Source organism: Sycon ciliatum, chromosome 1, assembly GCF_964019385.1.
Source record: "Sycon ciliatum chromosome 1, ocSycCili1.1, whole genome shotgun sequence".
Lineage (NCBI taxonomy): Eukaryota > Metazoa > Porifera > Calcarea > Leucosolenida > Sycettidae > Sycon > Sycon ciliatum.
The window spans coordinates 19,810,362-19,835,930 of NC_088643.1; the positions used below are offsets into that span (position 1 = coordinate 19,810,362).

The window sequence follows — 25,569 nt, forward strand, 5'->3', positions numbered from 1 at the left end:
AAGCGACATGGCGTGGCGGCGGATCAACGGTACTTTACGGTATATGTTCCTCGTTAGAATGATGGCTTTTACCAGGGAGTAGTACAATACCTATATTGTACTACTCCCTGGCTTTTACAGTATTTGATGGGGAATTGAGCCAACGTAGACTCTATATAGTCATACAGCATCTGCGAACTGATTGCATCGGCATTACATGGTGAGTGACTGCCTAAGCACCATGGCTAGGTTCAAACACACAAGATTTCCTTTGAGTTCCATACGAATAGTTCGGAGGCTGTGTCAGATGAGCTTAAATTATCAAAGGCAAGAAGTGCAATGCAAACGTCCTAACTCAAGGTATTCTTACGCCTATGAATGAGTATTTCAATAGTGGCAGAAATTATTCTTATTCTTACTTTCTAGGTAGTGCGAAGCACATAAAAAAAAGAAAAGGAGGAAGATGATAGGGTTATATGTGACGCCAACTTCCAAATTAGAATGCTACGTTTTACTACTACTGCTAAAGGCAAACACCACCAGGCACCATGAATGAACTCATGATCGCATGACTGCGTGCCATCCGTAGGGCTGTGGAAGAGAACTGGGCAACACATGGCGCGTAACTAGAGGATGGTGAAATCGCAAAATCTATACGAATGAAAGATATCATATAATAATAGATGTTAATAGCTTTAGACAAGCAACTGTATGAATGTGCCTCTTTCTCTGGCACGGGAATAGTGTTGTTGGTGGTGGTGGACAAGCTTAATCATGCTGATGGATGACGCTCCAGCCATCAGGGAATGGGCCAGTGTGGCGGATGCTGCTGTGGACCGCACAGGAGCACCGGCGATTTCGCCTCCGTAGCCGGCACGGCACGACGGTGTGCATACGTGCAGCAGTGGAGGCGTGGCCAATGTCACATGTGCAGCATGAGCACAAGTCGAATGCCACAGACGACTCCTTGCGTTTGAGACTGACGGCAGCATGCCAGTATCCGGTTACATATCGTTGGGCACGTCTATATATAAATTATAAACAGCCGGTCGACTTACGACACCTTGACCTAAGATTACGGTTTGTACGTATAAATAAATAATATAGAGCACGTTGGACATGAACACAAGTGTGGAAATAGAACACACGCATAAACATGGGCTAACCCAGCCAGCTGGGCAGAACAGTGCTGGGCAGTTGACAGCGGGTCATGGTGCTAGAACTCCAGCAGTTCTGGAGTGCCAATACGGCACAGCCACCCGCTGCAATGTCCGTGTGTTCATCGGGCGCGGCCGACACTTGAACACACTGCACCGGCGAGAGAAAGGCGGACGACTGTAATTGCACGCCCTCTGAGGAACGACGTCATCAAATGCACAGCATCCAAGACTTGCCAGTTGTCCGCAGTTCCGACTCCTTCAATGGAAGACAGTTCAAAGCACATAGAGCATGGGAATACACATCAGTAACACTCCTCGATGTCGACGAGCGTACAATCTGTGTCCTTCGCACACTCCTCCGCACAGCAGTGCTCACATTGAAAAGGCCCAAGCATTCCTTACGCAGTGCTCACATTGACCGAATCCCAATGTACATGAACCCAATGTTGCTAAACCTATTGACATGGTCCTTACCAGGAAATTAATAGCATCATGTGTCCTGCTCCACTGGCTTCTCCTCGCCAGCCTCGTCACAGAACGAAATCGTGAGCTGGCAGTTGACGGTCTCTGGGCCTTTGTTGACCGACTGAGGGGGCACGGCGCCCGGTGCCTCGAGACCACAAAGTCGATCCACGACGTCACCGGTGGACTTTGATCTGGCAATCTCGTGCTCCTCTTCTTCCACCTCCTCCAGCGGTGGATCAACAAAGCTCCGTGTTTCCATGTCAGAAGATGGTGTCCCGGACTCGCTTGTGGTGGCTGATCCCTCCTCGAAGTGCACATCCCGGTCACCAGATTGGCCATCGGACAATTCTGAAGTCTCATCTGCACCTGAATCAAGATGGAGCTTGACATCGGCACTCTTCGATGATCGTCGCTTGTTCTTGTAGATGCTGCCGGGTATCTTGACAAGACGCCGACTGAAAGTGCGCGTGTGCGCCTTGCTTTTGCCTGAGCCCTTGCCCTGTGCTGCTTGTGCGTGGCCCTTATTTACCTGCGACCTGTATGCAAACTGAGCACGCAAAAGAACGGGAGCAAACACGTCAGGAATGTCAAAAGACAAAGATATCCACTGCAAACATCTATCAGTATCGCCAGCCAAGCACTGGCCGAAACCTAAATGACCGCCACCGCAGATTAAGCGCACTCCCACGGACAAGACCGAGCCGCTTTCAAAACATGCATTCAGACGGAGGTACCGCATTTACCCGAATATAACAGCCTCCTTAACAACAGGGCCAACAAAGGGGGTGCGACTTACAATCGAGCATGATCACTACTGAAGTGAATATATCAAAACGATATGACATGGACCTGGAATGGGGGTGCGATTTACAATCGGGGAAATACTGCAACATTGCACAGACTATCTGCGTACTAGCACGTTTCAAAGACCAGCTTGCATGCATCACTGCACTGTTTCAAAATTAACACCCAGGACCTTCTGAAGTTCTCAGCAGACTAGGGCCCGAAATGGAATTCCGTGCAGGCCAGACAGACATCGGTGTGGCATACTGCAGTGAGCATGCTAACCCTCCTCACAGAATACTGTAAATGTCGGGTCTCAAACGGGGCACAAAGTTTAGCATTGAAACAACAGATAAATCCAACACAACGTTATTGGTGATCTATTCCTTCTCTCTTCTGTACTAGACGAATGGAACATGTGTGCGTGTGATGGCAGGGTAGTTAAACGTTGTGCCCTCTAAGTGCATTTTTTGCATAATAGACATGGTTAGCATTTTACCGTTCACGCGCTAGATCAAACGGTACTCGTACCCAACACCCAAAATACCATCGGTTTGGTACCGTTTCGACGATAGAAAGCTCTGTTTAGCGGGAGAACGAAACGGTAAGATTCCAAATAGGGTTACGTCACAAGTCGATCGTTGCGTCAGGAGTCAGGACTCAGAAGCCGAACTGCTAACCGTGTCTCGAAAACACACAAAGCACAGTACACTCGCCCTCTACATGCCGACCGTCGAAAATAGCGTGAACGGTAAAATGCTAACCATGTCTATTGTAATACTTTAGACTCATCACACTTTCGTCTCTTAGAGTACTCGGCACAGCTAGCCACACACACACACACACACACACACACACGCATGCATGCACGCACGCGCACACACACACACACACACACACACACACACACAACACCCTTGCAATCACAATGCGACACAGCATGGACAGCATCGTTTGTCACAAACACCCTGGTAGAAAGCGCTGGGCACCATGTCTGGCCTTACCTGAGCTTCAGACACGGCCTTGGAGAAGCCGCTAGCCGACTGCGGCGTGGCGGCTTGCAGCACCAGGAAGCCAGTAGCCATACCCACAGTGTGGATTTGTACTACGTATAGGATGTTGTCTACATATGTACACACACACACACACACACGTACACACACACACACGTACACACACACACACACACGTGCAAGCACACAAACACACATGGATAAGAATTCCCGTTATTAAAGATCACATATACGCACGCGGAAGACACCTAGAGAATGGAGTGAGCAGCAGCATTCGGCCCTGTACAGATGCTTCATCAACCACCACACAATAACTGCGCTCTCCAGCCAACCTGGACTCAGAAGACACCTAGCAAGTCTATTGTAGAGATGCAGCTGCTTGTCAACTGCCACATCCGGATCTAACAGTCAACCACTGGCTGGCAAAAATAGAGTGGGGCTGAAACAGCTACGTTGTATTATACCAGATGCTCGGTAAGCGGGCAATGTATGCATGCACAGGGACGAAAAGTCACATTTTATACATGTTCATCCCACTTCCATAAGAAATTTGCTATTCTCAGTACAGACGAACAGAGCCACATACAAAAACTCCACAGGGTGTATAGCTGTTGATGGATAGCCGTCACAACTCATTTCAGAATCATTTTCATCAGGCAACTACCATGCAACCCTGTATTCGAGATACACGACTGTCCGGCTCCAAAGCTCAAGGAACCTCTCTCGCCCATTTTGTGCAGGGTCAGGTGTTTCGCATCATATAAACAAAAATAATTCGGGAGTGAGTCATGACCGATGAGGAGTACTAGTGGCATACTCTGCAGAGTTATGGACTTTCGGTGTTAATAATCACGACTTGATGCTTTACTACACTCGTAATCGCAATCTCTCTTCCGTAGCTAACAGCTCAAGTACTTTGAAGTATGCATGCGTTGACATCAAGATAGGAGAAATAGGTGTGCTTTCGGTTAGCAAAACTGACACGAATGGATGGCAGTTGCAATCAGAGAATCGATTGTTTGGCTATAGAGTAAGTGAGTAGGCAAACATCATGATTGTTTCAGCCCAAGCAAGGACTACGGAGAGAGCAGAGCAACAGATTCTTACTATGATCTTTTGCTCGAGTCAGGCTGATGGTGTAGATCATTAGCGGCTGCACAGGACGAACAGACACAAAGAACTCAAAATTAGGTCATGCAAGATCAACCTCAGTATAAAGTCAAAATAAAGTTGATGTGGCAAGGCTGACGTCCCTTCCTAACCACACGAGTAAATTCTTGTGTGCATGAGGCTATGCAGAACATAGGTAGACCAGTCCAGGCGGATAATGTAGATCAGGAATTGCATGAAACGCTACCCAATGCAGTTGAACATCCAGGGACGGTACACTCGGACGTCTCTTATCCGGGCACCTTGCGACCGGGCACTGCCCGTATCTCAGATTTGCCTGTATCTCAGGATAACTCATCTACCATGTATCATGTCATTTTTTTTAAGCAGTTTATTTGGCACGTAATGCACATGTTCAGGTTAAAGAAAGAATCCATTGATAAGAATGCGTGGATTTCACAGGTTGGCAGTGACAACTAAGCACTTGCGCATACGAAAAAAGCTCAAACCACCCAAATTCAAGGCATTTTTGCCATAGGAACTCAAGCTGAAGGTGCCCGGTAGAGAGACGTGCCCGTATCTGAGGCGTCCGGATAAGAGGCGTTTGAGTGTATGTACTCTTGCTGAATATGTTGGATAATTGACACCGTCTAAACGTATGATTCTAGTGGCTTACACGTACACAGGGAGAACAGAAATTGTCAGTTGCGCCCAGTGAAATCCGACCTAAAGTGCGTATTTGGTGCCCTCAATTAGAACGGCAATTGGGGTCCCGGAAGTGGTATGTATGCGACTGGATGTGCACATTTTTAAGTGCAGCGATGTAATTGGAATAGGTCCAGGGTGCCAGCCAGTTGTGCACATGGGGTCGGATTTCACCAAGTGCAACTGCACATAGCTTACTGAAGTACTTCGTATACATATTCTCGCTGATGGAGTTGCTCATTGGCATGCAACAAGCAACAGATTTCAAATTCACGATCAAAATTCACAACATGACTAGTTTTCTCTTTGTTGCCTACGCCATACTGACAAGATCAAACCTTCATGGCAGAGAGATGTTAACGAAGTACTACACGGCCTCTTGGACGACTAGTTTTCAGCCGGATGTGCTCGGATAACTTGCACTGGATTAGTGAAATTTGACACACATGCCTATCCACTTACCGGCTTCACAAGCTGTAACCGACCACCGCCTTTCTGCTTCGTAATAAGCAACATGTCCGAGAAGACGAAGATTAGCACGTCCAGCTTTAATTCAAGATTGTACTGTTGACGTAACCACAAGCACAAGCACACACAGTAGGATCGATTGGAAACGTTTAATCAACCAATGATCATGTAAAGTACGAAGAAGAGGTTGGTGCAACTTCGGCGACACAATTGCCCAATGTAAAATAGAATAGAAGTTGGAGACTTCGTTTCATTGGTAAGACAAGCATGCTGAGGTTTCACAATACAGGGTCGACTAAAACTACAAATGTGTGTGTGTGTGTGTGTGTGTGTGTGCGCGCGCGCGAGCGTGTGTGTGAACGTGGGCCCAACCCATTGTCATCATTGCCAGTGTTGTTGAGTGAGGCACACGTTCCACTAAAACCAACTTACCTTGCCAGCAAACTCCTTCATTTTGAAGGTATCTTCATGAAGCAGCTCACGCTCGCCGAGATCCATTCCATCGGTCGTCCACATGCGGTCTTGTAAGTTGAGGCCGGTACCAACGTACTAAGCAAATACACAGATGAACCCATTGCGCAATGACGTAATTTGTACCATAAACACCCTTCACAGTGACCTGGGCATGTCGCATGGCCGTCTGGGGTGTTGAACAGTGCATTCCTGATCCCAGCATACTCACAAGCATTACTCATACATTCCATATTTGGCAATGCGCAATGGGTCTATTGAACATCAAGAGCAATTGATTTTCGATTGTAATCACGTTTTTCATTTGCACTTGAAACCTTGCAATTCTCACAGTTCATCTACCTAGTGTGTGTGTGTGTGCGAGGGGGGGGGGGGGGGGGGGGGGGAGAGAGAGCAAACAAGCTGCACATCTGAAAGGGTCTAATCCCGACTTGCCAAACGCTCACCTGCTCATACTCCGGTGGCACTTCCACAAAGTTGTCCTCGAGGCGATCAGCAACAGCTTGGAGCAAGGCACGACGCTGGCACACCGACACGTGGTGATTGACTTTGCCCAAGAATTTCTCCACGACTTGCAGCTGCACAAGCAGCAAGAAACACCATGGTGTCAAACCGTTATTCAATGAAAACAAGCCTGGGAATGTCTCTCAGTACTCTCACCACCACCACCGGCACAGTAAGTAAAATTTACAATTTTAAATGTGTTTCCAGCACACAAAATGGCATTGCACGTGCGCAAACGCAGCTTACATGGCCCTGGAGAGCTTCCTTGGCAGACTCATCGTTGGTCTTCTTCATGATGGCCTTGAGGAGCAGCGGGTACTTGGTGAGTCGCTGGAATGGCGCTGCCAGCATATCGGTCAGCTGTAGCCGATTGCACGTGGGATGTGACTCGCACCACTGCACACAACAACACATATCATGCATGTAAACTTTCTACACAAATGCAGCCACATGACCAATATGTGAAACAAGTCTACAGAGGAAAGGCATTGCAAAGTCGACAGACACAATGACACACAGTCGATCACAGCCAGCGAACTACTAGTACTACTATTGAAGTGGCCCCAATATCCAATCAAGAAGAACAGATGAAACCAGGTCAAGCGACCACCTGGCCAGTAAGACCACTACACTGTATCCATCTTTGGTAGCAAATATGTGGAACATGCGAGGATTACACCGGCTTCAGAGACCACCTGCGATCAAAGACCGTTATAGGCCAGTCCCATTGACAGTCGTTGAAACCAGGTTTCACGCAGACTCGACACTTAGGGAGCATCTCATAAGTTCGCACTTTTTTTGTAAACGTAACGCATTTCGAATAGACTTTACCCCCCTACCTCCCCCCTCTATTTGAAAGTCTTATCGCACATTTTCCGTGTGGATCTAATACATGTACATGTACTGTGCATGTCCATGCCATGCATGTCCATGCACATGTATGCACATGAATGTCAAAGTGAATGGCATACAGTCTGCATCTAAGTACTGAGTACAAGAAATGACATGTACACGCACATAAACAGAGTTCCCCCACAACCATTGTGTACTGTAAAAGCTGGCCAGGTACACAGTTTGATGATGCTGATGTGACACTTGACACCTCTGAGTAGCCTGTATGCATGCAGTGCAAGGCTGATCTCCAAACACAGGCACATAGCTCTACACCTAAACACGCTCATTTTGCTGAAGCGATCTAGCACATGCACTGCATGCACAGTATGTACACATCCAGGAAATGTGCGAACTGTCATTTTTCTATTCGAAAAGGGCGTTACCCCCCTACCCCCGTTTCGAAATGCGTTACGTTTAGAAAAAAATGCGAACTTATGAGATGCTCCCTTAGTATAAAGACGTAAGTACATTATCATTTGAGGTGTTTGTATGGAGTACTCCAAGTAACATCACAAGAATGTTTTTTTATTCCACACACGGAATGCATGATGTCATTCACTCAAAAAATCACATACAATGATGTCACTCCATGCAAAGCATGTGTGATGATGCGATTCCATACAAAGCATGTGTGATGATGTCACTCAAAGTGACTCAATACAAAGCATGTGCAATGATGTCATTCCATACAAAGCACGTGCGATGATGTCATTCCATGCAAAGCATGTGTGATGATGCCATTCCATACAAAGCATGTGTGATGATGTCATTCCATGCCAAGCATGTGTGATGATGTCATTTCACACAAACATGTACAACGAGTCGACGACGGGATGTCACTCGCATAACCTGAACACATGACTTGCTAGGCAGAACAGAACACGCTGTGTTCCAACCACTAGGAGCAAGAGCAGTGTCTCAGGCAAACTGTAAAAAAGCAAACACAGCACACAGCCGAGAGCAGGAACTGCAATGTGCTTTCTTACATTCAGGTAGGACATGAAGTCACTGTCCTCTTTCTTCAACACGGCCAGGTACTTCATGAGACGCGGCTGGTTACCACAGAACTCCACGTACGGTGCAAAGCGCTCTGCAAACTGGACAAGATAGGGGAGGAAGAATCGAGAATCAAGCCACGTTTTAGGTGATAGAAAGTGAGGAATGGCAAAATGCATAAAAGCATTGCAACCCCATGTTAGGTTCGGTAGCGAAGAGACAAGTACTGTAGTTTATTAGAATAATACACGAAGTAGAAACTGAGCCAGAATCAATCTGTGAACGACAGAGAAGACTCTCAAAAGAGAATGCATGCGTGCATACACAGTAGAGCTAAAGATGAATGACATTACGTCATAACATAACACTCCACCCTACACTGCTCAATTCAAGTGTGTGTGGCAAGGCCACAAAGCACAATGAGTAAATAGGCTTCAGTCCCCCCCCCCCCCCCCCCGCTACCAATGAGTTGCCTGGCCAATGCCCGCATAAGATCCGCATAAATAACTTGTTGCATACAGCTTGCGAACATGATACAGGCGGGAACATAGTCGGCTTACCCCATCGAAGAACTCGGCAACCATTGAAGCCTTGAGCAGGTGTCCCTTGTGCTTGGCCTACACACATAGAACACACAAAGCCAATAGGGAGCCGGTCCATAAATATCAACATAGACACTGCTGCACTGATGAGTCCACAAAAGACGAAACAGTTCTGTTCGCAGATTGAATATTGCAATTAATGTAGTTCTACTGCTACCCCCCCCCCCTCCCCAAAAGAAAGAAAGAATAATTTACCCACATCTTTTCGGCAAAGAACTTCGCTAATATTGGCCACGCAGAATTGCTTGTAACTTGGAAATACAACTGAAGCTGGGTGGAAACAATCTCATTCTCTTCAGTTGGGCTTGCTGGTACTGAGCCAAGACCATACTATTCCGAGTACCATATACACTTTGCTCGGTTGTGGGAGGTGTCTGGTTATGGGAATTTCAACTACTGCATTAACGTAGTCGGTCTCTAAACTGTAATAATAATTGGAACACATTACGCAAGAACAGGTTCAGGAGAATACAACTCCCCCACGCACTGACCTCTTTGAAAACAAGTGAGAGCTGGTCCTTCCAGTAGGTTTCATCGATCTCCTTCAAGACGGAAATGTTTAAGAAGAGGCGGTCCAATTTAACCTGAACAATGAGCAAAATAACACATGGGCGACTTGAGTAAATCGAATCTCCAGTGGAAAGGAAGACCTGCCCGTTCCTTTCCACACAACATCACTACATACCATTCGAGGTAACGCAGCAACGAAACACAGTGAGTGGTTGGAAAGGAGGAAAGGCAACGGCAGCAGCACTTATCATAGGGCCTTGGCGTCGTTGTTAGTTTGTTACTCGTGTGCTCCACTAATGGCCAAGTTACTCTATATGACTGGGGAGCCATATGCAGGTTCCTGAAAAGTACACTCGCACAGGGAATGCGCAAGAGGCAGCACAGTGGAAAACGTCCAGCCCAGAAAGTCAAGCACACCATGCTGGCCCTCTGGTCAGGCATCAGGAAGTAGCTACACAAACAAAAATTACCGGGCAATACAGATATCCAACTTGAATGTCATGTATTGTCTGCAAGTCGTACCTGAGTGAGGAAACCTTTCTCTTGCAAAATGACCAGTGTCTCACGGAACACCTGCAAGCAAGCACATAGCAAAATGAACAGCATCATTATTGACATTCACAAGTGACTATGCCAGAATGCATAGCCCTGCCGAGATGAGCAATGAGCAAAGCCCAGGTGTAGTCATACATTTCTACACCTTCCCAAGTCAATGTGTCCCACTGCCCAGTGTGTTCTGGAAAAGTACTGCATGTGGACTGTGACCTATGACGTGGATTATTACAGGCGATTTAAAAGTGCTCTTCGTGCCGGTGATACCGTGGTAAGGCACGACGGGCTTACATTTGCCAGCGTCCATAGTCGCTCGGTGTGCGTCACAGCCGTGGTGAGAAGTTCCCAGATGGCTTCTTGCTCGTCGATGTTGCGCTTGGACAGTGACTACACAAAGCAGATGCACAAATACAGTAAAAAAACAAGATAAATTACTGCAAGACACAGCCAACGAGCAGGCAAAATCACACCGTCTTTCACCCTCTAGCACTCACCTCACCCAACAGAGAAGGAACTGTCACAACATCAAGTACAAGTATATGTGCAACACAAATCCGCCTTTATTGTATAGTACTAGATTTCCCATGAATATCTAAGGCAGCCAATTACACACACACGTAGCAAAGTATTAGCAATGGTAATGAGAAGCACTGGGACACAGAATGATCAAGATGTGCACCAAAAGTGCACCTGAAGAGTGGTACTCCAGAAAGAGTGTGTGTGGGCTGGCGTGTAATTAACACCATTAATTTTCTCCAGGCGTGTCCTTTAAAAAATATCACCGCATTTTAAACAGCATACTACGGTATAAGTATTCCGTTTAGAGCTCGTGAGGAGTTCCGAGATAGATCGGTGACATGCAGGTACAGCACAGTATCCTACCTTGATGTTATCCGTCAGGCCAGTCCATGTCGAGGGCTAAATATAGCACACATGCACACACATGCACACACATGCACACACACGCACACGCACACACACACACACACACACACACACACACACACACACACACACACACACACACATGATTGCACGGTTGAGCAGACACACAAATGCATAGAGAATTCTCAGGAGGCCTCCTCCTGATTGTATTCACAACAAGCTCTGCCGACACTGCAAAGAGCAAACTTGAGAGACCCAACACGTAGGCATTGAAGAGCAAGGCATCTTCTAATGAGGAGAATCAGTTTGCACACATGGCCTGCAGTTCTGGACCTACAGTAGGTTCAGATATTAAAATACAGTTAGTACTTGTTCACCCGAAGAATGAGGACTCACCAGCCAGAAATCACTTCTTGCTTGACCGGAGCTTGACTTGGTATCATCGCGGCTGATACCGTATACGGAGAACATTTCTAATTGCTCGGTGAGCGAGCGATGGTGCTGCAGGGAAGAAGCGACAAGACGAGAAAGGACTTCAATGGTATGGTACCAAATTGCATTGCCTGACCATACAGCCAAAACCTCTTTAGGACGAACACCTAGGGACAGACGGTATTTGTTGGCACGGGAATTCTTCTAATCCATATTGTATACCCCGTGAACACACAGTTATTTAATAATATTTATCCAACAGAGCTATCCAACAGAGCTATCCAACAGAGCTATCCAACAGAGATGTCCAACAGAGCTATCCAACAGAGTTATCCAACAGAGTTATGAAAACTGGATCTTCTAAAGCGAAATTGTTGTGCTATGAGTGTGAAGTTTCACTGTAATGCATCATAGGACATGCCGTGTGGCGGTATGTTACCACATTAAGTGTGCTATCGTTCCAGACGTTTCCACGGAAGCACAGGGACTTTTTCCGGCTAAACAGCTTCCGGCTAAACAGCTTCCATGGAAACGCCAGGATTCTGGGCCCTTGCCCTCTTTCAGCCATTTGAATAGCTTGTGCAGAATGCATTCAACTGTTTTCAGCTGTTGTCAAAGGTAGCGAGTGCTATACAGCACTATATTCCAGCGTTAACGGTACGCTTTCACCAGTACGACTCTGTGAGTTATAGTTCAAGGCACACCCTAATCATTAGTTGATAAACTTCTGAAGCAAACATCGTGCTTTCCTAATGGTGCAACCGCTCGTTTCGCTCAGCGACAGCCACTTTCCACACAAACCAAGCACGGATCGGTTGGTGTGTGTGGGCGAGCCCCTAACACAAACAAAGTCAAAGTGCACACCATGCCCTACAAGATACGTGCGAGTTCATCACGGTAGCATTGTGCTTACCAGCTTGGACGGCTTGCCAGAAGGAACATGAAGATCTTGTTCGGAGCCACTGTGACGACTGGCATCCAATCCAGAATCCTCGGCGCCGAGAAGCTTCGCCAGCTTCTTGTTCGTCCGTGCCTGTGCCAATCCAAAATCACATAGATCTATTGAGACAGATTGTTTCTGTGAAAGGAACCATTTCATTACAACACTGGTGAATTTTGATCACCGCGGTATCATTTCAACAGGTAGCTGGAGGGGAAATGTCATACATTATGGGAGAAAGCTTCCATAAACATGCCACTTGCGTTACATGTACTCTGTGAGAAATACCCTGGTACGATGTACATTGAGCTAGAACCCTATTGTCCTAAGCTCAGCAAGCAGTGCAGAGCTGTCCACCAAGGGGGGGGGGGGGGGGGGCAACGGCAGGCTGGAGTGGCAGTGGCAGGTTGGGGTGGCATACGAAAATTGACATGGCAGTGGCCTAACCTGACTCGGCATGAGTTCATTGGTGGGGAAATGATGCTTCTGGGTGGCAGGACGGCGAGCCAGTGTCCGACCATCTGCAGTTTCCTTAGCCTTTGCATCTTTCTCTGCAAGCTGCTTTGCCAAGTTGTTATCAGAAGAGCTGCGCATTAACGTGTAGGACGGTCGGCGGATAGAGTTAGAGCGCCCATCTGCGGACAGAAAATGTGCCTTCTTGATGGTCTTGAGCGGGTGCTTCTGGGAAGCATCCGATTTCGACCGGCGAGGCATTTCGGGAGACAGGTTGCAATCGGATGCGACAGAGTCGCACGGTGACGGAGACCTCCGGGGTGAGAACATTGGCGCGCCAAGGTTCTCAAAGGCACTCACACTCCTGGGCATAGGGTGACGCATTGGCGAGACAGATCGCTCGCGCTCACACTCATCCTCAGCAGCGTGCCGCTTCAGAGCGGAACGTTTCGTCTTTGGTGATGCTGAAAGACGGCGAAGGTTTGTGATAGGAGTGCTTTCTCCATTGCCCTTCTGCTTCATAGCCGTATAGGCCTGATACACCGGGAATTGTTCCTCCGACGGAGACGTGATACTGGACTTGGAGGACAGAGGAGAGGTGCACAAGTCACACTGCTCGACGTTGGGGCTGGACAGTGGTGTTGTTGACCTAGCCGCAGCTGTTTTCTTCAGCGAAGCTGGACTGGACAGGAGCCGCTTCAGATCCAGTCTGCTGAAGCGAGAGGACCCTTTGGCTAAGGGCGATGACGTTCGCGGTGCTTTGACATTGGCGTCTTTCCGTCTCTTGTTGTCCAATGGCACGTGGCCGTTGGGTATAGATGTAGTTTCTTCTGCAAGACTATCCGCCGTGCGGCCATTGTCTTTCGCAAAGCCGGGCAGAGACGATTCATCCCACTGGTGAAAACCATGCGTTGCCGGAGCCCAGCTTGCACAGCGTCGAACAGGTGAATGGCTATTGCTTGCTACACCATTGCTATGTAGTACGGGAGCAGACTTTTTGTGACCGGCACGAGGACGGTCAAAGCTGAACGTGTCAGACTTTGGCCGGGAGACAGTCTGGTCGGGCGTCGGCGGAATGACATTGAGTGCTACTGACGCATCACACTGGCGTGCCACACGACGATGCACTCGCGGCGATCCGCCACGACCGGGCAGGAGCGGCGGGGGAGAGGTGTGGCGGGGTGGCACTGGCGCGGGCGACGGTGAGTCGAGACAACCAGGCAAAGACATAGTGTCCTCCTGAAAGACAATGGTGGCAATTGGTGACAGGGAGAACACGCGCATGTCAGTAACTACAGCAACGTATCTCTGGTTTACCAGGAAAGAGAGAGGGAGAGGGAGGGAGAGAGAGAGAGAGAGTTTCGTCACCGAAACCCATCATACACGCGTCTACGGGACAACCAGTTGCTCTATGGACAAAATATCCAAGCCCAATCGTAGCTAAACAGTGTAATCATCAACGACTACAGGAAAGCCAATCCCTGCAATTTCAGTGCCCACAGGAACCTACTAGTAGATGCCGGTCGGCATTTCGGACCCAGGCACTTACGCTTACATTGGTCTGGGACGATGAGCTCATGCTCCGAGTGGCTGGCATCGGAGACTCCTGGAGTGAGTTGCGCTGCAAAGGCAGGTCCGTTAGAGACTTTGCCATCGATATGGAGTGAGAGTTGTCGCGGGGAGATGCGCCTGCACTATGCGACCAAGTGCGGTCCACCTGCGACGTCAGATGTCCATATGTGCAGCGACCCACAAAACATAGAGTAAAAACCTGTATTTAGTGACGACTGTGGGAATAGACCGCCTGTACTTACACCAGTATACTAGTACTGGTCAGCCGAGACACTTTCTGCACAGAGAGCGATTTTCTCTGCACGATGGGGTGGCCATCGTCAGTGTGTCACGGTGCATTTGGAAGTTTGTACTTCGCTGTGACAAATCCTATTGCAAAATGCTATGTACACTACGTCTTGCACGCTAGGGGGATTGTAGATTTTAAATTGCACACTTAACAATCTCCAATGAAACGTCCTACACCGAGACTAGAGAAAGCACCTTATTGCCGTCATTGCTGCCGAGACTGTGGGGTTGCTTCGTTGATCCTCCACCCTTGCTATCCCGCCGCCATTTGAATGTCATGCCGCCGAAGTTTAACCGGGACGAGCTCGAGTTTGGGCCCAGCTTCTTACTTCTCGGGCTCCCGGCTCGGTCTGGAGATACAAACAGGCCAAAAATGCAATGATGACAGTGATGACAGTGATAGCAAGCAAGAAGACAATAAAACCATAAAGGGAGAGGGCCTCAACATTTTGAATACTTCACAGATTAGGGACACTTCAACTCACTGACAAAAGACATTTCGTGGTGAAATTCAACAGTGCAACTCCAATCAACTATCTCTAATCCGCACACCCCCGCACCAAATAGTGTTGTTTGGAACTCAGAGAAAATACACTGAAACCCTAACCACTGTACTTAGCAGGCCCTGTGATGTGTCGCATTGAAGCTAGTAACACAAAGAATAAAGTCTTGCACATTCAGAGCATATAAGTAGCACACGCAGTAAAATTACTACCCGCTGTCTCAGAAAGATGTTCAAGAGGTGCCCGGAAAGACAGAAAATCTAATTTTCAGAGATATAACGCTGCTGAAGGCAGTCCAGCTTACCGTTGACGTTGAGGGTGACGCCGTAGAACGCCAGCACGTGGTTGTCCAGGTCCACATGCTCGTTGTTGGTGCTGTACACGACTTCAAGGAACTCCATGTCGATCTTCTGCTGCGTGCACATCCGCTGCACCACAGATCTGAGACAGCCATACAACCACAAGCATGTGGAATCAAACCACTTTAGGATAAGCATCACCGGCGCTGGATTCGGTTTTCAATAGCAGGATATCGTTTCAGCCGGGCGTTGCACACAAATAATGAAAGGGATGTGCGGACGGCCAACCGAAGCCAAACCCCAGTGGGGCTTCGCTCATTTAATACCAGCCCTGGTGGTGTCAAAACGCTGGTTGTTATTTAGAAATCATGCTGGTGCTAAAATCTTCCAGGAGCCTGGTGGAGACGCTCTCAATGATGGCTTATACTGCGACCCCCACACCTTCCCCCGAAAGCGCACACATAGCCTAAACATATGCATGTGCTAGTGATGTATGCTTGACTGTATGCAGGAATGCGACTGTCTGTGTACAGACTGTGAAAGTGTAGGAAAAGCATAAAAAATGTATACGTGATGTGAAGTTCTGTCGCCGCAAACCCCATGGGCTGTGTTTACATGAGAAGTTGCAACCCGGGTTGAAAGCCTGCACAGTTGAGCATGAAGGCCGGTGTTAAAATAAGGAGGGTTACTGATATGCCCGCAAAAGTCCATTTGTCGAGTCGTATATGGTCTCGTGACTACAGTTGAACATCGATTATCCGACTATTCGATTATCCGGAATTGTGGCTCAGGCTACGCATTTTCGTACGGGATCTTGCACGAAGAGTTAGTTGCAGCAGCGCGCACTCGCTGCCTGTACCACTGTGTAAAGGATGAACAGTCAAAACTTACAATATCGTATTATCTCTAATATAAGCACAGTCTCTAATAATAGCATGTCTCCAATAATAGAACACCTTGGGGCAGCATTCAAAAAAATAAAGTGCTCAGTCTCCATTATAAGCACACTGTCTATCGGTACCTGGTAAAATGCATGTACGTATTATCTCTAGAATGCAGTGCCGGCGAAAAACCTGAAATGTGTGTGTCTGACATGAATTTGGCATGGCAACATGCCTCTGAAATGAGGTTGAAATAATAATGGAACAGTCTCCAATAAGGGAACATTTCTATTAATAGCACGGGGCGGAGGCATATTGAAAAAATAAAGGACCGTGCTTATATTAGAGATAATACGGTACTTACAAAAACTAACATAAAACGACTGTTGTTGCGGGTACTGTGATATATGGAATACCCAACACACGTATCGGCCTGTGGTGAGGTTTTCCATATCCGGAATATTTCCATTACCCGAACACTTTCCCAGGGCCCGCTGCCCAGAGGTGGTCGGATAATCGATGTTCAACTGTACTTTGGTGGGAAATTTGCACGTGCCATGCTGTGCAACCGGTTAACCCTGGCCGAAGTACGCAGATAAGTGCAGTGGTATGTTTCTCAGTTTCAACCAGGGTCGAGCACAATCCATCATGTGAACACTGCCGCAATGCGAAAGGTGCGCCAAGCTCAACTACTGTGATGGTCTAGTTGTATTGCTCCGAGTACTCTGCGCAACCAGTGCGATTAGGGGTTTTGCCAAATTCGCGACCGCCGCATCAGGTTTTACATCGCAAAATCACCTGTGGAATGAGCGGTATGGTTTTAAGCCATTTGATTTTTTACCAATCGCAAGAGAGCTAGAAACTATTGCTCTTTTGAAAGCCAGTGCCTGTTTGAAAGTTTCAGCCGTTGGGCACGGTTTGATGAGCAACGGAAGTCAACTAACTGAGCACTCACCGCAGCAAGGAGTCATCCAGCTTCACTGGGTGCTGCGTGCTGTTCGGAAGTGCGATGGTCATACCACCTTTCTTTGGATCCTGCAGAAAGAAAGGAGACAAGAAGGAGAAAAACACGGGTAATAACTACAGAAGGCGGCTCAAATACACGCACGCACATACACAGACACATACACAGACACACATTGAACCTTGAACCTCACACACACACACACACACACACACACACACACACACACACACACACACACACACACACACACACACACACACACACACACACACACAGTCATGCACACGCACGCACGCACACACACACGCACACACACACACACACACTATCCTGGTCCACTGCAGAAACCTAGAACAGGAGCACATTTCCAAAAAATGGTGTTCTCAACATAAACTTACGGATGAGTCGGAACTCTTTCTAATCTTGAACTTTTTCCGTTTGCTGCAGGCCACACCGACATTGGCACAAAACATACAGGATCAGCCATGCCATACACAGCAATCCTCGCACTCTAAGAATAAACAAGACACACTCGGCACACTGACAGACAGGAAACATCAGTGCCTACACAACGCGACCTACATAAACTCAAATGGACATACCCTGATCCTAATCGATCTCGTTTGATGGTCAACGAACTTTGCGATGTTCTGTGAACAGTAAATACAAAAAAATAACATGGCAAAGAAGCAGATTGTGAGTACCCAGGTTAAGATAACAGGACTGGCCTAGATGTGAAACATGCAGCAGGGCCCAGCAGTAGAATTCAGCCCACTGGGTCTATAGAGTAGCTGCACATCTTGGGCATGTGACTTGCACTTGTGTAGAAACTACTTCAAGTAGAAACAAGAGTCCATAAGTTATGGACTCTTGGTAGAAAGTGTACATGGCGTGCCAACATCGCGTGACCCACTGCTGTTGGAAGCACATGGTGTGGCTCAATCGGCTTTGCTGGTAAACAGTGAAAAGTGATAACCAGTACCAGAGAGCTGTAACAAAAGAAGGGTTGCATACAGCCCTGTAGCTATCAGCAAGAGTACATAACCCCCATTACTCTTGCTATCAGACATAGAGTGCAGATAGTGTGCACGGGTTCGTCACATAGTGTGCAGTTCTGCAGATGGCCAGGCGCTAGGAGCAGGGCAGACCCTACAGACTGGAGTTGTACACTCGTGGGGGGGGGGGGGGGGGGGTACTCTTGGTAGTATGAATAATGTTCGAGGTGGTCAGCTGGCAGCATTATCCAAACAAGGATGAAAAAGTGTGCAATATTAACAATGCAGGGGCGTAGGAGGGTTTTTGGAAGTGGTACGACCAGAGGTCGGTGCGACCAGAAATCGGTGCGACCAGAGGCCGTGTTGGAGGGGGGGGGGGACCATGGTCGTACCAGTCGTAGCGGGTGCTACGCCCCTGCAATGTGACTATCAGATGAGGTTGATTGTTGCAAGCATGACCTTGCAGAAAGAGATGGTCTCAGGGCAAATCACTCACGTGTCCTCATTGGCCGATGGGGTGTAGTAGGGCAATGCTGCCTGATCTGTACACGTGACATTAGAAAGGACCACACATACTCATGCCCGCGATGATAGCGAACAAACTATGTTAGACATAGCAACTTCTGCTGGGATTACACATTCAACAGCTTGCAAGGTTGATGACCACACATACATACACGCATGTACACACACGCACGCACACGCGCGCACACACACACACACACGCACACACACACACACACACACCTTTTGCTTCCTTCAGACGCAAAAATGTCATGACTTTTTTTATTCACAATCTAGGAGTTATTGTGCTCAATAAATTTGGTTCAGTGGAACAAAAAACTACTTCAAGGCAATGAGCAGGTTGATTTGTTTGATGTATGAACACGAATTTATAAAAGAAATTGGCAACGTTTGAGTCCCACTTGGAGCCACCATCGCTCGATTCCTCAAAGCTCGATTCACAAGAACAGACTGGTTGATTGAAAATTTTAAATCATATCTTTTGTTTCCGGAGGAAGTATTCTACAAGAACAAACATAGCTTGCTATCGTTATGTACAACAATAGCATATGAAAGACTCACACTGGGAAACCGTTGTCCGGACATGATACGGAGCGTCCTCGTGCTGGTTTGTATCGCAGTCCATGCAGTAAAAGCGGTACGACTTTCTTGCGAGCTTTACACATTCCACGTGATAGCAGACCTGCGCAGAAAAGAAGCATAGGACACAATGGCACGTGCACTACACTGCCACCTGGTCTAACATCCTCTCACGGACAGAAACGTGGAATCTAAACTCAAACCTTGGATGCAATGTGAAGCTCAGCCTGATACAGTCAGACCTCGTTTATCCGGTCCTCGTTTATCCGGATCCCTCACCATCCGGAAGAAAATCGCTGGTTACCGATGTGCAGCATATGTTGTGCATACAACATAACCGGACCTCGCGATCCGCATACCGGTGCATGATTTTGTGTACAAACTGGTTGAAATGTGTACAAAATGCTTCGTCGTACCCGGATGCATGTGGCTGGCTAGCGCTTGCAGAAGCTAGTACATGTATCAAGGAGTTGTACAAGCAAATGAGGTCCTTGACCTGCTGGGTGTGTGCGGACAGCACTCAGTTGCATGCACTTGTCATTTTTCTCGCTTGTTTTACATACTGGGCTCGCTAGTTGTACTGCATAGGACCTGTCTACATGTATGTATGATGTCACTGCTTTTGACATGCCACATGCATGCACAGTATGTGTGTTCAGTTATCCGGTTACCTCGCCTATCCGGATGTTTTTGTGGAAAACAGATGTGTGCGGTTAAGCGAGGTCTGACTGTATAAAGACAAGTGTTAAAAAGTTAAGAAGAAAGTCCAATGGTTTACATTACAAGTTACCCGTAGTTAGTCTTTTCTTCTTAATTTTAATTCTTGGTTCTCCATCGGAGTTTAAAGACAAGTGTATTATTCAAACCAATCGGATTGCAAATGATATTTTGAGCTGCACGCCAATTAAGCACCATGGGCGAGTGTCCATAGAGTGTTCTATCGGAACGAATCTTGCCGACGCTGCGTATATCTTGACTATGTTGGCACACCAGTTCGCAAATGCCGGCCAGTGAGATCAGACCACTGGGAGACTGTGCACGCACCTAGACAAGCAGCATCTGGCGCCTTGCACTCGTGCAGCCTAGCTCAGCTCACATACACACAACATGCAGCGTACGCGGGGCAGTTGTTGAGCGAGTGCCGGACTTCACTGGCCAGCACGATAGGTTCACGATACCTCACATAGTATTCGTGCAGTATCTTGCCACGGGGAATCCCCAGACATACCCCCACCACACACACATTCATTGCGGGTACATGCACACGTTTAACGCACTCTCCACATACAGGCATGCACCCGGCTCAGAACACATTGTTTTCTGGTTGGCATATCAGGGATATTGGGCGGAGCAGCTGGCGTGCATGAGAAAGACAGGTCGGCCTGCTCTGCGCAGGAGCTGTGACCCGGTGCACACATAGTGTGTGTGAGAGAGAGACAGACAGGTCGGCCTGCTCTGCGCAGGAGCTGTGACCTGGAGCACACAGAGTGTGAACGAGAGACGGTCGGCCTGCCGTGGGCAGGAGCTGCGACCGGTAGTGATTGAAATGAGCCAGCTGCGGAGATAGACTGCCCTCACCCGATATAAGTATATTGACAAGAGTTGTACTGACACTGTTATTGAGGAAATTATGGTGACAGTGACGGAGAGATAGTGATCCCCAGTCGAATGGGGTTGGGAGGGAAGGGGAAATTGACACTGACGGACAAACCAGTGAACAGTCAAGTCGTCAGAAAGCAAAAGTGACAAAGGAGTCTCTCTTTTCTCCTTCTCTCTCTCTAAAGCAAGATTTGGAATGCATGCGTGGGAGAGTGGCGCGCGTTGCGCATGCGCCTGTATAGCAATGACATCATAATCAGATGCATGATCATCAGACTAAGTATGAGTGGTAGATGTTCCATGTTCGTTAACAGGGCTTAGCGCACACGCTAAACCACCATTAACGCACTCTCCACATACAGGCATGCACCCGGCTCAGAACACATTGTTTTCTGGTTGGCATATCAGGGATATTGGGCGGAGCAGCTGGCGTGCATGAGAAAGACAGGTCGGCCTGCTCTGCGCAGGAGCTGTGACCCGGTGCACACATAGTGTGTGTGAGAGAGAGACAGACAGGTCGGCCTGCTCTGCGCAGGAGCTGTGACCTGGAGCACACAGAGTGTGAACGAGAGACGGTCGGCCTGCCGTGGGCAGGAGCTGCGACCGGTAGTGATTGAAATGAGCCAGCTGCGGAGATAGACTGCCCGTTCCCAATATCCCCTATATGGCATGAGAGTAATAATGAAATACGACTGGTGTATTGTGCTGTGCTGACAGCAGCAATGTAAAGCTAAAGCTAAGCAGTTCAGGCATGATGTGGTCACTAACCCGCAGCTACCATTGATGATTTTGAACTGCAGCTAATTGACGTGACACTCGCAGGGTGTCAGCTGTAGCAGCCCGGATGTAGCGGTGGACCGCATCACTGCGCCATCTACCCATGATACGGATGATGTGTTCGGGGACACCTGCCATGGCCGCTGATGTTGCGGCGCCAATCCGGAAAGAGTGACTGGCATATGCACTCGGGTCCGTGACCCCACAGAGTGGCAGCAGGTTGCGCAGTTCAGAGGACACTGCATTTCTTGTAAGCGGCTGGCCATTAGCATAAGTGAACAGATGGTCGCCGCCGGGGCGAAACGCCAGGTAGTTTGCCATGGCCTGCACTGGGCAGATCAGTGCGTCCGTGCTGGCTCCAACCAATACTGTGTGGCCCGTGCTGTCGGGGTCCGTCTTAGATGAGCGCACGTTTACCGATAACGACCGCTGGTCAGTACTGATCGTCACATCACATCGCCTCAGGCCAGCAGTCAGTTCTCCACAACGGAAGAACCCATGAAACGCCAAGGAAAAAGCTGCCCTTAGCATGGCCTTGTCGTGAGGGTGCCGCATGCGTGGAACGGCAACATGCCGGCAGATCTCCCTGAGAAGTGGAGTGGTTATCGGCAGACGATGACGCTGTGTCGATGACGACCTGTCGATGCCCCGCAGGACCCTAGCGAGGAGAGTTGTTGGGCCCGACGGGTAAGCAAAGCCAAGTTCCACATGAAGGTTGCGGATTGCCGACATGTAGACACGGACAGATCGAGGCTGAAGAGTCCTGAACAACTCGGCAGCAAAATAGCACAAAGTAAAGTCGTCGCCCGGCAATGGGTTGCAGGCATGCACTTGGCAGAACTGGAAGTAGCGGGTCTCGGCGGTAGAATACGTCCGGCGGGAGGATGGTGCTATTGCCAGTGCTGCTAGCTGTAGCACGGAGTCTGTCAACGGAGAGTTGGCAAGACTGGCTGATCTGGCTCGGCTGCCGCTTCCGGGGCCTGGTGCCTGAATACCTGCAGCAAATTGCGAGACAATGCATCGGCGACAGTGTTAGTGACACCAGGAATGTGGACAGCTGACACCAAGAAGTCATGTTCAATACACAGCAGATACAATGCCCGGATAAGTGTCATGACTGGCGGTGAACGGCAGGTACCGGAGCGTATACAGTCCACCACGGCCTTGTTGTCACACTGAAACTGAATGCGTCGCCTGCTCCACTCCGAACCCCAGGTCGCGCAGGCAACTATGATAGCATACATTTCTTTGAACTCAATGTTCTCGTTCTCGTTCTGGGCTGTCCACTCTCCTCTCAGCCACCGGCCGTTGTAGAAGGCACCATAACCGTGAGTGCCGCTGGCATCAGTCTGTAGTTGCATGTCGGGGGCTGGCGTCCACTCATCCACCAGGAAGAATGACTTCCCATTCCATATGGTCAGGGCCTCTGCCCACCACAACAGGTCTGCCATTGCCGATGCCGAAATGCGTAGCCATTGGTGCAATGGTGTTGATCGAGTTGCTCTGTCCAGGTCGTACAGGCGTCTCAGGAATGTGCGACCAGCTGGTACAGCTCTGGACGCGAACGAGAGTTTGCCCAATACGGAGGCGAGGTCGCGTTTCTGAACCCGGCCGGATTGGACGAGGGCCGACACGGTGGTAGATAGCTTAGTCAGCTTTGAGGGTGGAAGGCGGATCTCCAGAGCCATTGTGTCCAGCTCTAAGCCCAGGAAGGTGAGAACCGTAGAGGGGCCGTCAACCTTCTCAGGTGCAACTGGGACCTGTAAATATGCAAACAGGTCGAGCAGTAGTGACTTCTGGTGCTGGGCAAGAGGAAGACTGGGAGGCGATACATTCAGGAAGTCATCCAGATAATGAATGAGATGGGGAAGGCGGCATGTGTCCTCCAGAACCCAATGAAGGGCAGATGCAAACTTGTCAAATATGTACGGAGCTGACCGAAGGCCGAACGGGAGGACTTTTTCGAAATAGTAACGACCATCCCAAGAGATACCCAACAAGTGCCAGTCAGAGGGGGCAACAGGGCATAATCGGAAGGCGTTTCGAATGTCCACTTTGGTCAGGTGGCAACCACGGCCGAACTTCATGATATAGGAGATAGCCGAATCGACAGTGTCATACTCCAAGCTGAATGACTCCCGGGAAATACCATCATTGACACTGCGGCCAGTGGGGGAGGATAGGTCATGGATGAGGCGAAATTTGCCATTGGATTTTGGGATCAGGCCCAAACCCGAGGTTTGAAACAGCTGATATGGCGGCTCAGCAAACGGACCAGCTGTTTCCCCAGCATCGCAACAAGACTGTAGGTACAGGGTGACAAATTGTTTATTGCAGAGACTAGACGGATGATTGACAGATTGAATGCATGATACCAGAGGAGTGGTGTGACCAATCGAGAAGCCGTTAAACATGCCAGCACATACATAATCACGAAACAGGGCATCAGGGTGAGCAGCTAGCAGTGCAGTTAGCCGAGGCACATTGACTGGAGTGACGACGTCACTGGGAAGACTGAGAGGCCGCTCGGGTGCAAGTCTTCTTTGGGTGTTTGCCGCGGCATGACAGACAGACATGGGCCCGTATGCAGGACGGGTATGTGCAGGCGCCGTTGTTGTAATTCCGGCAGATCTGGCGGCCATCGTGACGAGGAGCTGGGCTGGTGGCTGACTGGCTCCCGCCTGCGTGCTGCGCAAGAGGGAGCCCTCCACGAAAGGGGCAATGCGGGGCTGGAGATGGGTGCACGAGAGAACAACGCGAGCAGATAGGGCGCCCGCGGCTCGTGAAGCAGGACTGCCAGAGGTTAGGGTCCAGTTGCCGCCAGGAATACAGGTGCGGCATGGCAGCAAGACCAGCACGGAAACGACGGTCATAGGTCAGCCACGCGTCGGTCAGATAATTGTTGTTGGCCTCGATGATGTTGGCTTGGTACGCCAGCAAATCTGGAGCTTGGTCCGGCGACGCATCGACCAGGACTCTGGTGAACAAGGTGAAGGCCTCTAACCACGTCGCCAAGTCATGGACTCGGCGCTTGGAGGGCTGGGGAGTGGACGAGCTCTGCACCAGCTCAACGGACCTGCCGTTCACCAACGACAACTGCAGGACATCACTACTGCCGGACATGGCTTCAGGCAACAAGTCCCCAAATTCGACAAACTCACCTCGTGTGATACGTTCCCGTAGCCGTGGAGGGATGACGGGGAGTCCTGGAGAGCCGGCTGCGCAAGCCAAGTGCATCGGGGAAGGCTGCCCCAGCGGGAGAGGAGCTGATGCTGGTGCTGGTGCTGGTGCGGCAATGGGCGAGGTGGTAGGGGCGACGACGTTGGATTCCAAGCGCTCCACGCGCTCCAGGAGGGGCTGGATAACACCAGTCAGGTCGCTCAGGGTGAGAGGAGCTGGTTGTGACGGCGCAGGAGAAGTCACCTGGTCCGCATTGGCTGAAATGTGCCCATGAGCATGGATCACACGGGACCTCGCTCTCCGATGGACTTGAGAATTCGCAGAATTCACAGCCCGCTGCGGATACGGGTATAGAGCTGGGGGACCGTCAGCGTCAGTGCCAGCAGCGCTTGCACCCCGTGAGGTGCTCCGTGTTCTTGGCATGTCCGTTGAAAAATGTAGGAAATTGACACTGACGGACAAACCAGTGAACAGTCAAGTCG

At 49.2% G+C, this 25,569-nt stretch overlaps 1 protein-coding gene across 4 annotated transcripts in view; it reads right to left on the reverse strand.

The window, feature by feature from the left end:
* Window positions 1-269: 269 nt before the first annotated feature.
* LOC135817073 (pleckstrin homology domain-containing family G member 5-like) overlaps window positions 270-25,569 on the reverse strand; it is a 31,453-nt gene continuing 6,153 nt past the window's right edge. Inside the window, exons 3-27 of one of the 4 annotated variants that reach the window (XM_065330188.1) lie at window positions 19,514-19,634; window positions 18,924-18,969; window positions 18,035-18,082; window positions 17,831-17,873; window positions 17,421-17,500; window positions 15,590-15,726; window positions 14,978-15,132; window positions 14,478-14,639; window positions 12,917-14,161; window positions 12,443-12,562; window positions 11,494-11,598; window positions 11,095-11,130; window positions 10,504-10,599; window positions 10,183-10,233; window positions 9,642-9,734; window positions 9,109-9,165; window positions 8,539-8,649; window positions 6,905-7,054; window positions 6,601-6,732; window positions 6,116-6,232; window positions 5,678-5,779; window positions 4,508-4,553; window positions 3,392-3,510; window positions 1,614-2,151; window positions 270-1,395 (exon numbers count right to left, since the gene is read on the reverse strand). In XM_065330188.1, the coding sequence (XP_065186260.1) occupies window positions 1,630-2,151; window positions 3,392-3,510; window positions 4,508-4,553; window positions 5,678-5,779; window positions 6,116-6,232; window positions 6,601-6,732; window positions 6,905-7,054; window positions 8,539-8,649; window positions 9,109-9,165; window positions 9,642-9,734; window positions 10,183-10,233; window positions 10,504-10,599; window positions 11,095-11,130; window positions 11,494-11,598; window positions 12,443-12,562; window positions 12,917-14,161; window positions 14,478-14,639; window positions 14,978-15,132; window positions 15,590-15,726; window positions 17,421-17,500; window positions 17,831-17,873; window positions 18,035-18,082; window positions 18,924-18,969; window positions 19,514-19,634 (3,894 nt within the window). In that variant the 3' untranslated portion in view covers window positions 270-1,395; window positions 1,614-1,629. Of the gene's footprint in view, window positions 1,396-1,613; window positions 2,152-3,391; window positions 3,511-4,507; window positions 4,554-5,677; window positions 5,780-6,115; window positions 6,233-6,600; window positions 6,733-6,904; window positions 7,055-8,538; window positions 8,650-9,108; window positions 9,166-9,641; window positions 9,735-10,182; window positions 10,234-10,503; window positions 10,600-11,094; window positions 11,131-11,493; window positions 11,599-12,442; window positions 12,563-12,916; window positions 14,162-14,471; window positions 14,640-14,977; window positions 15,133-15,589; window positions 15,727-17,420; window positions 17,501-17,830; window positions 17,874-18,034; window positions 18,083-18,923; window positions 18,970-19,513; window positions 19,635-25,569 lie in introns of all 4 variants that reach the window. The other 3 variants (XM_065330179.1, XM_065330205.1, XM_065330197.1) reach the window with 3 other exon arrangements.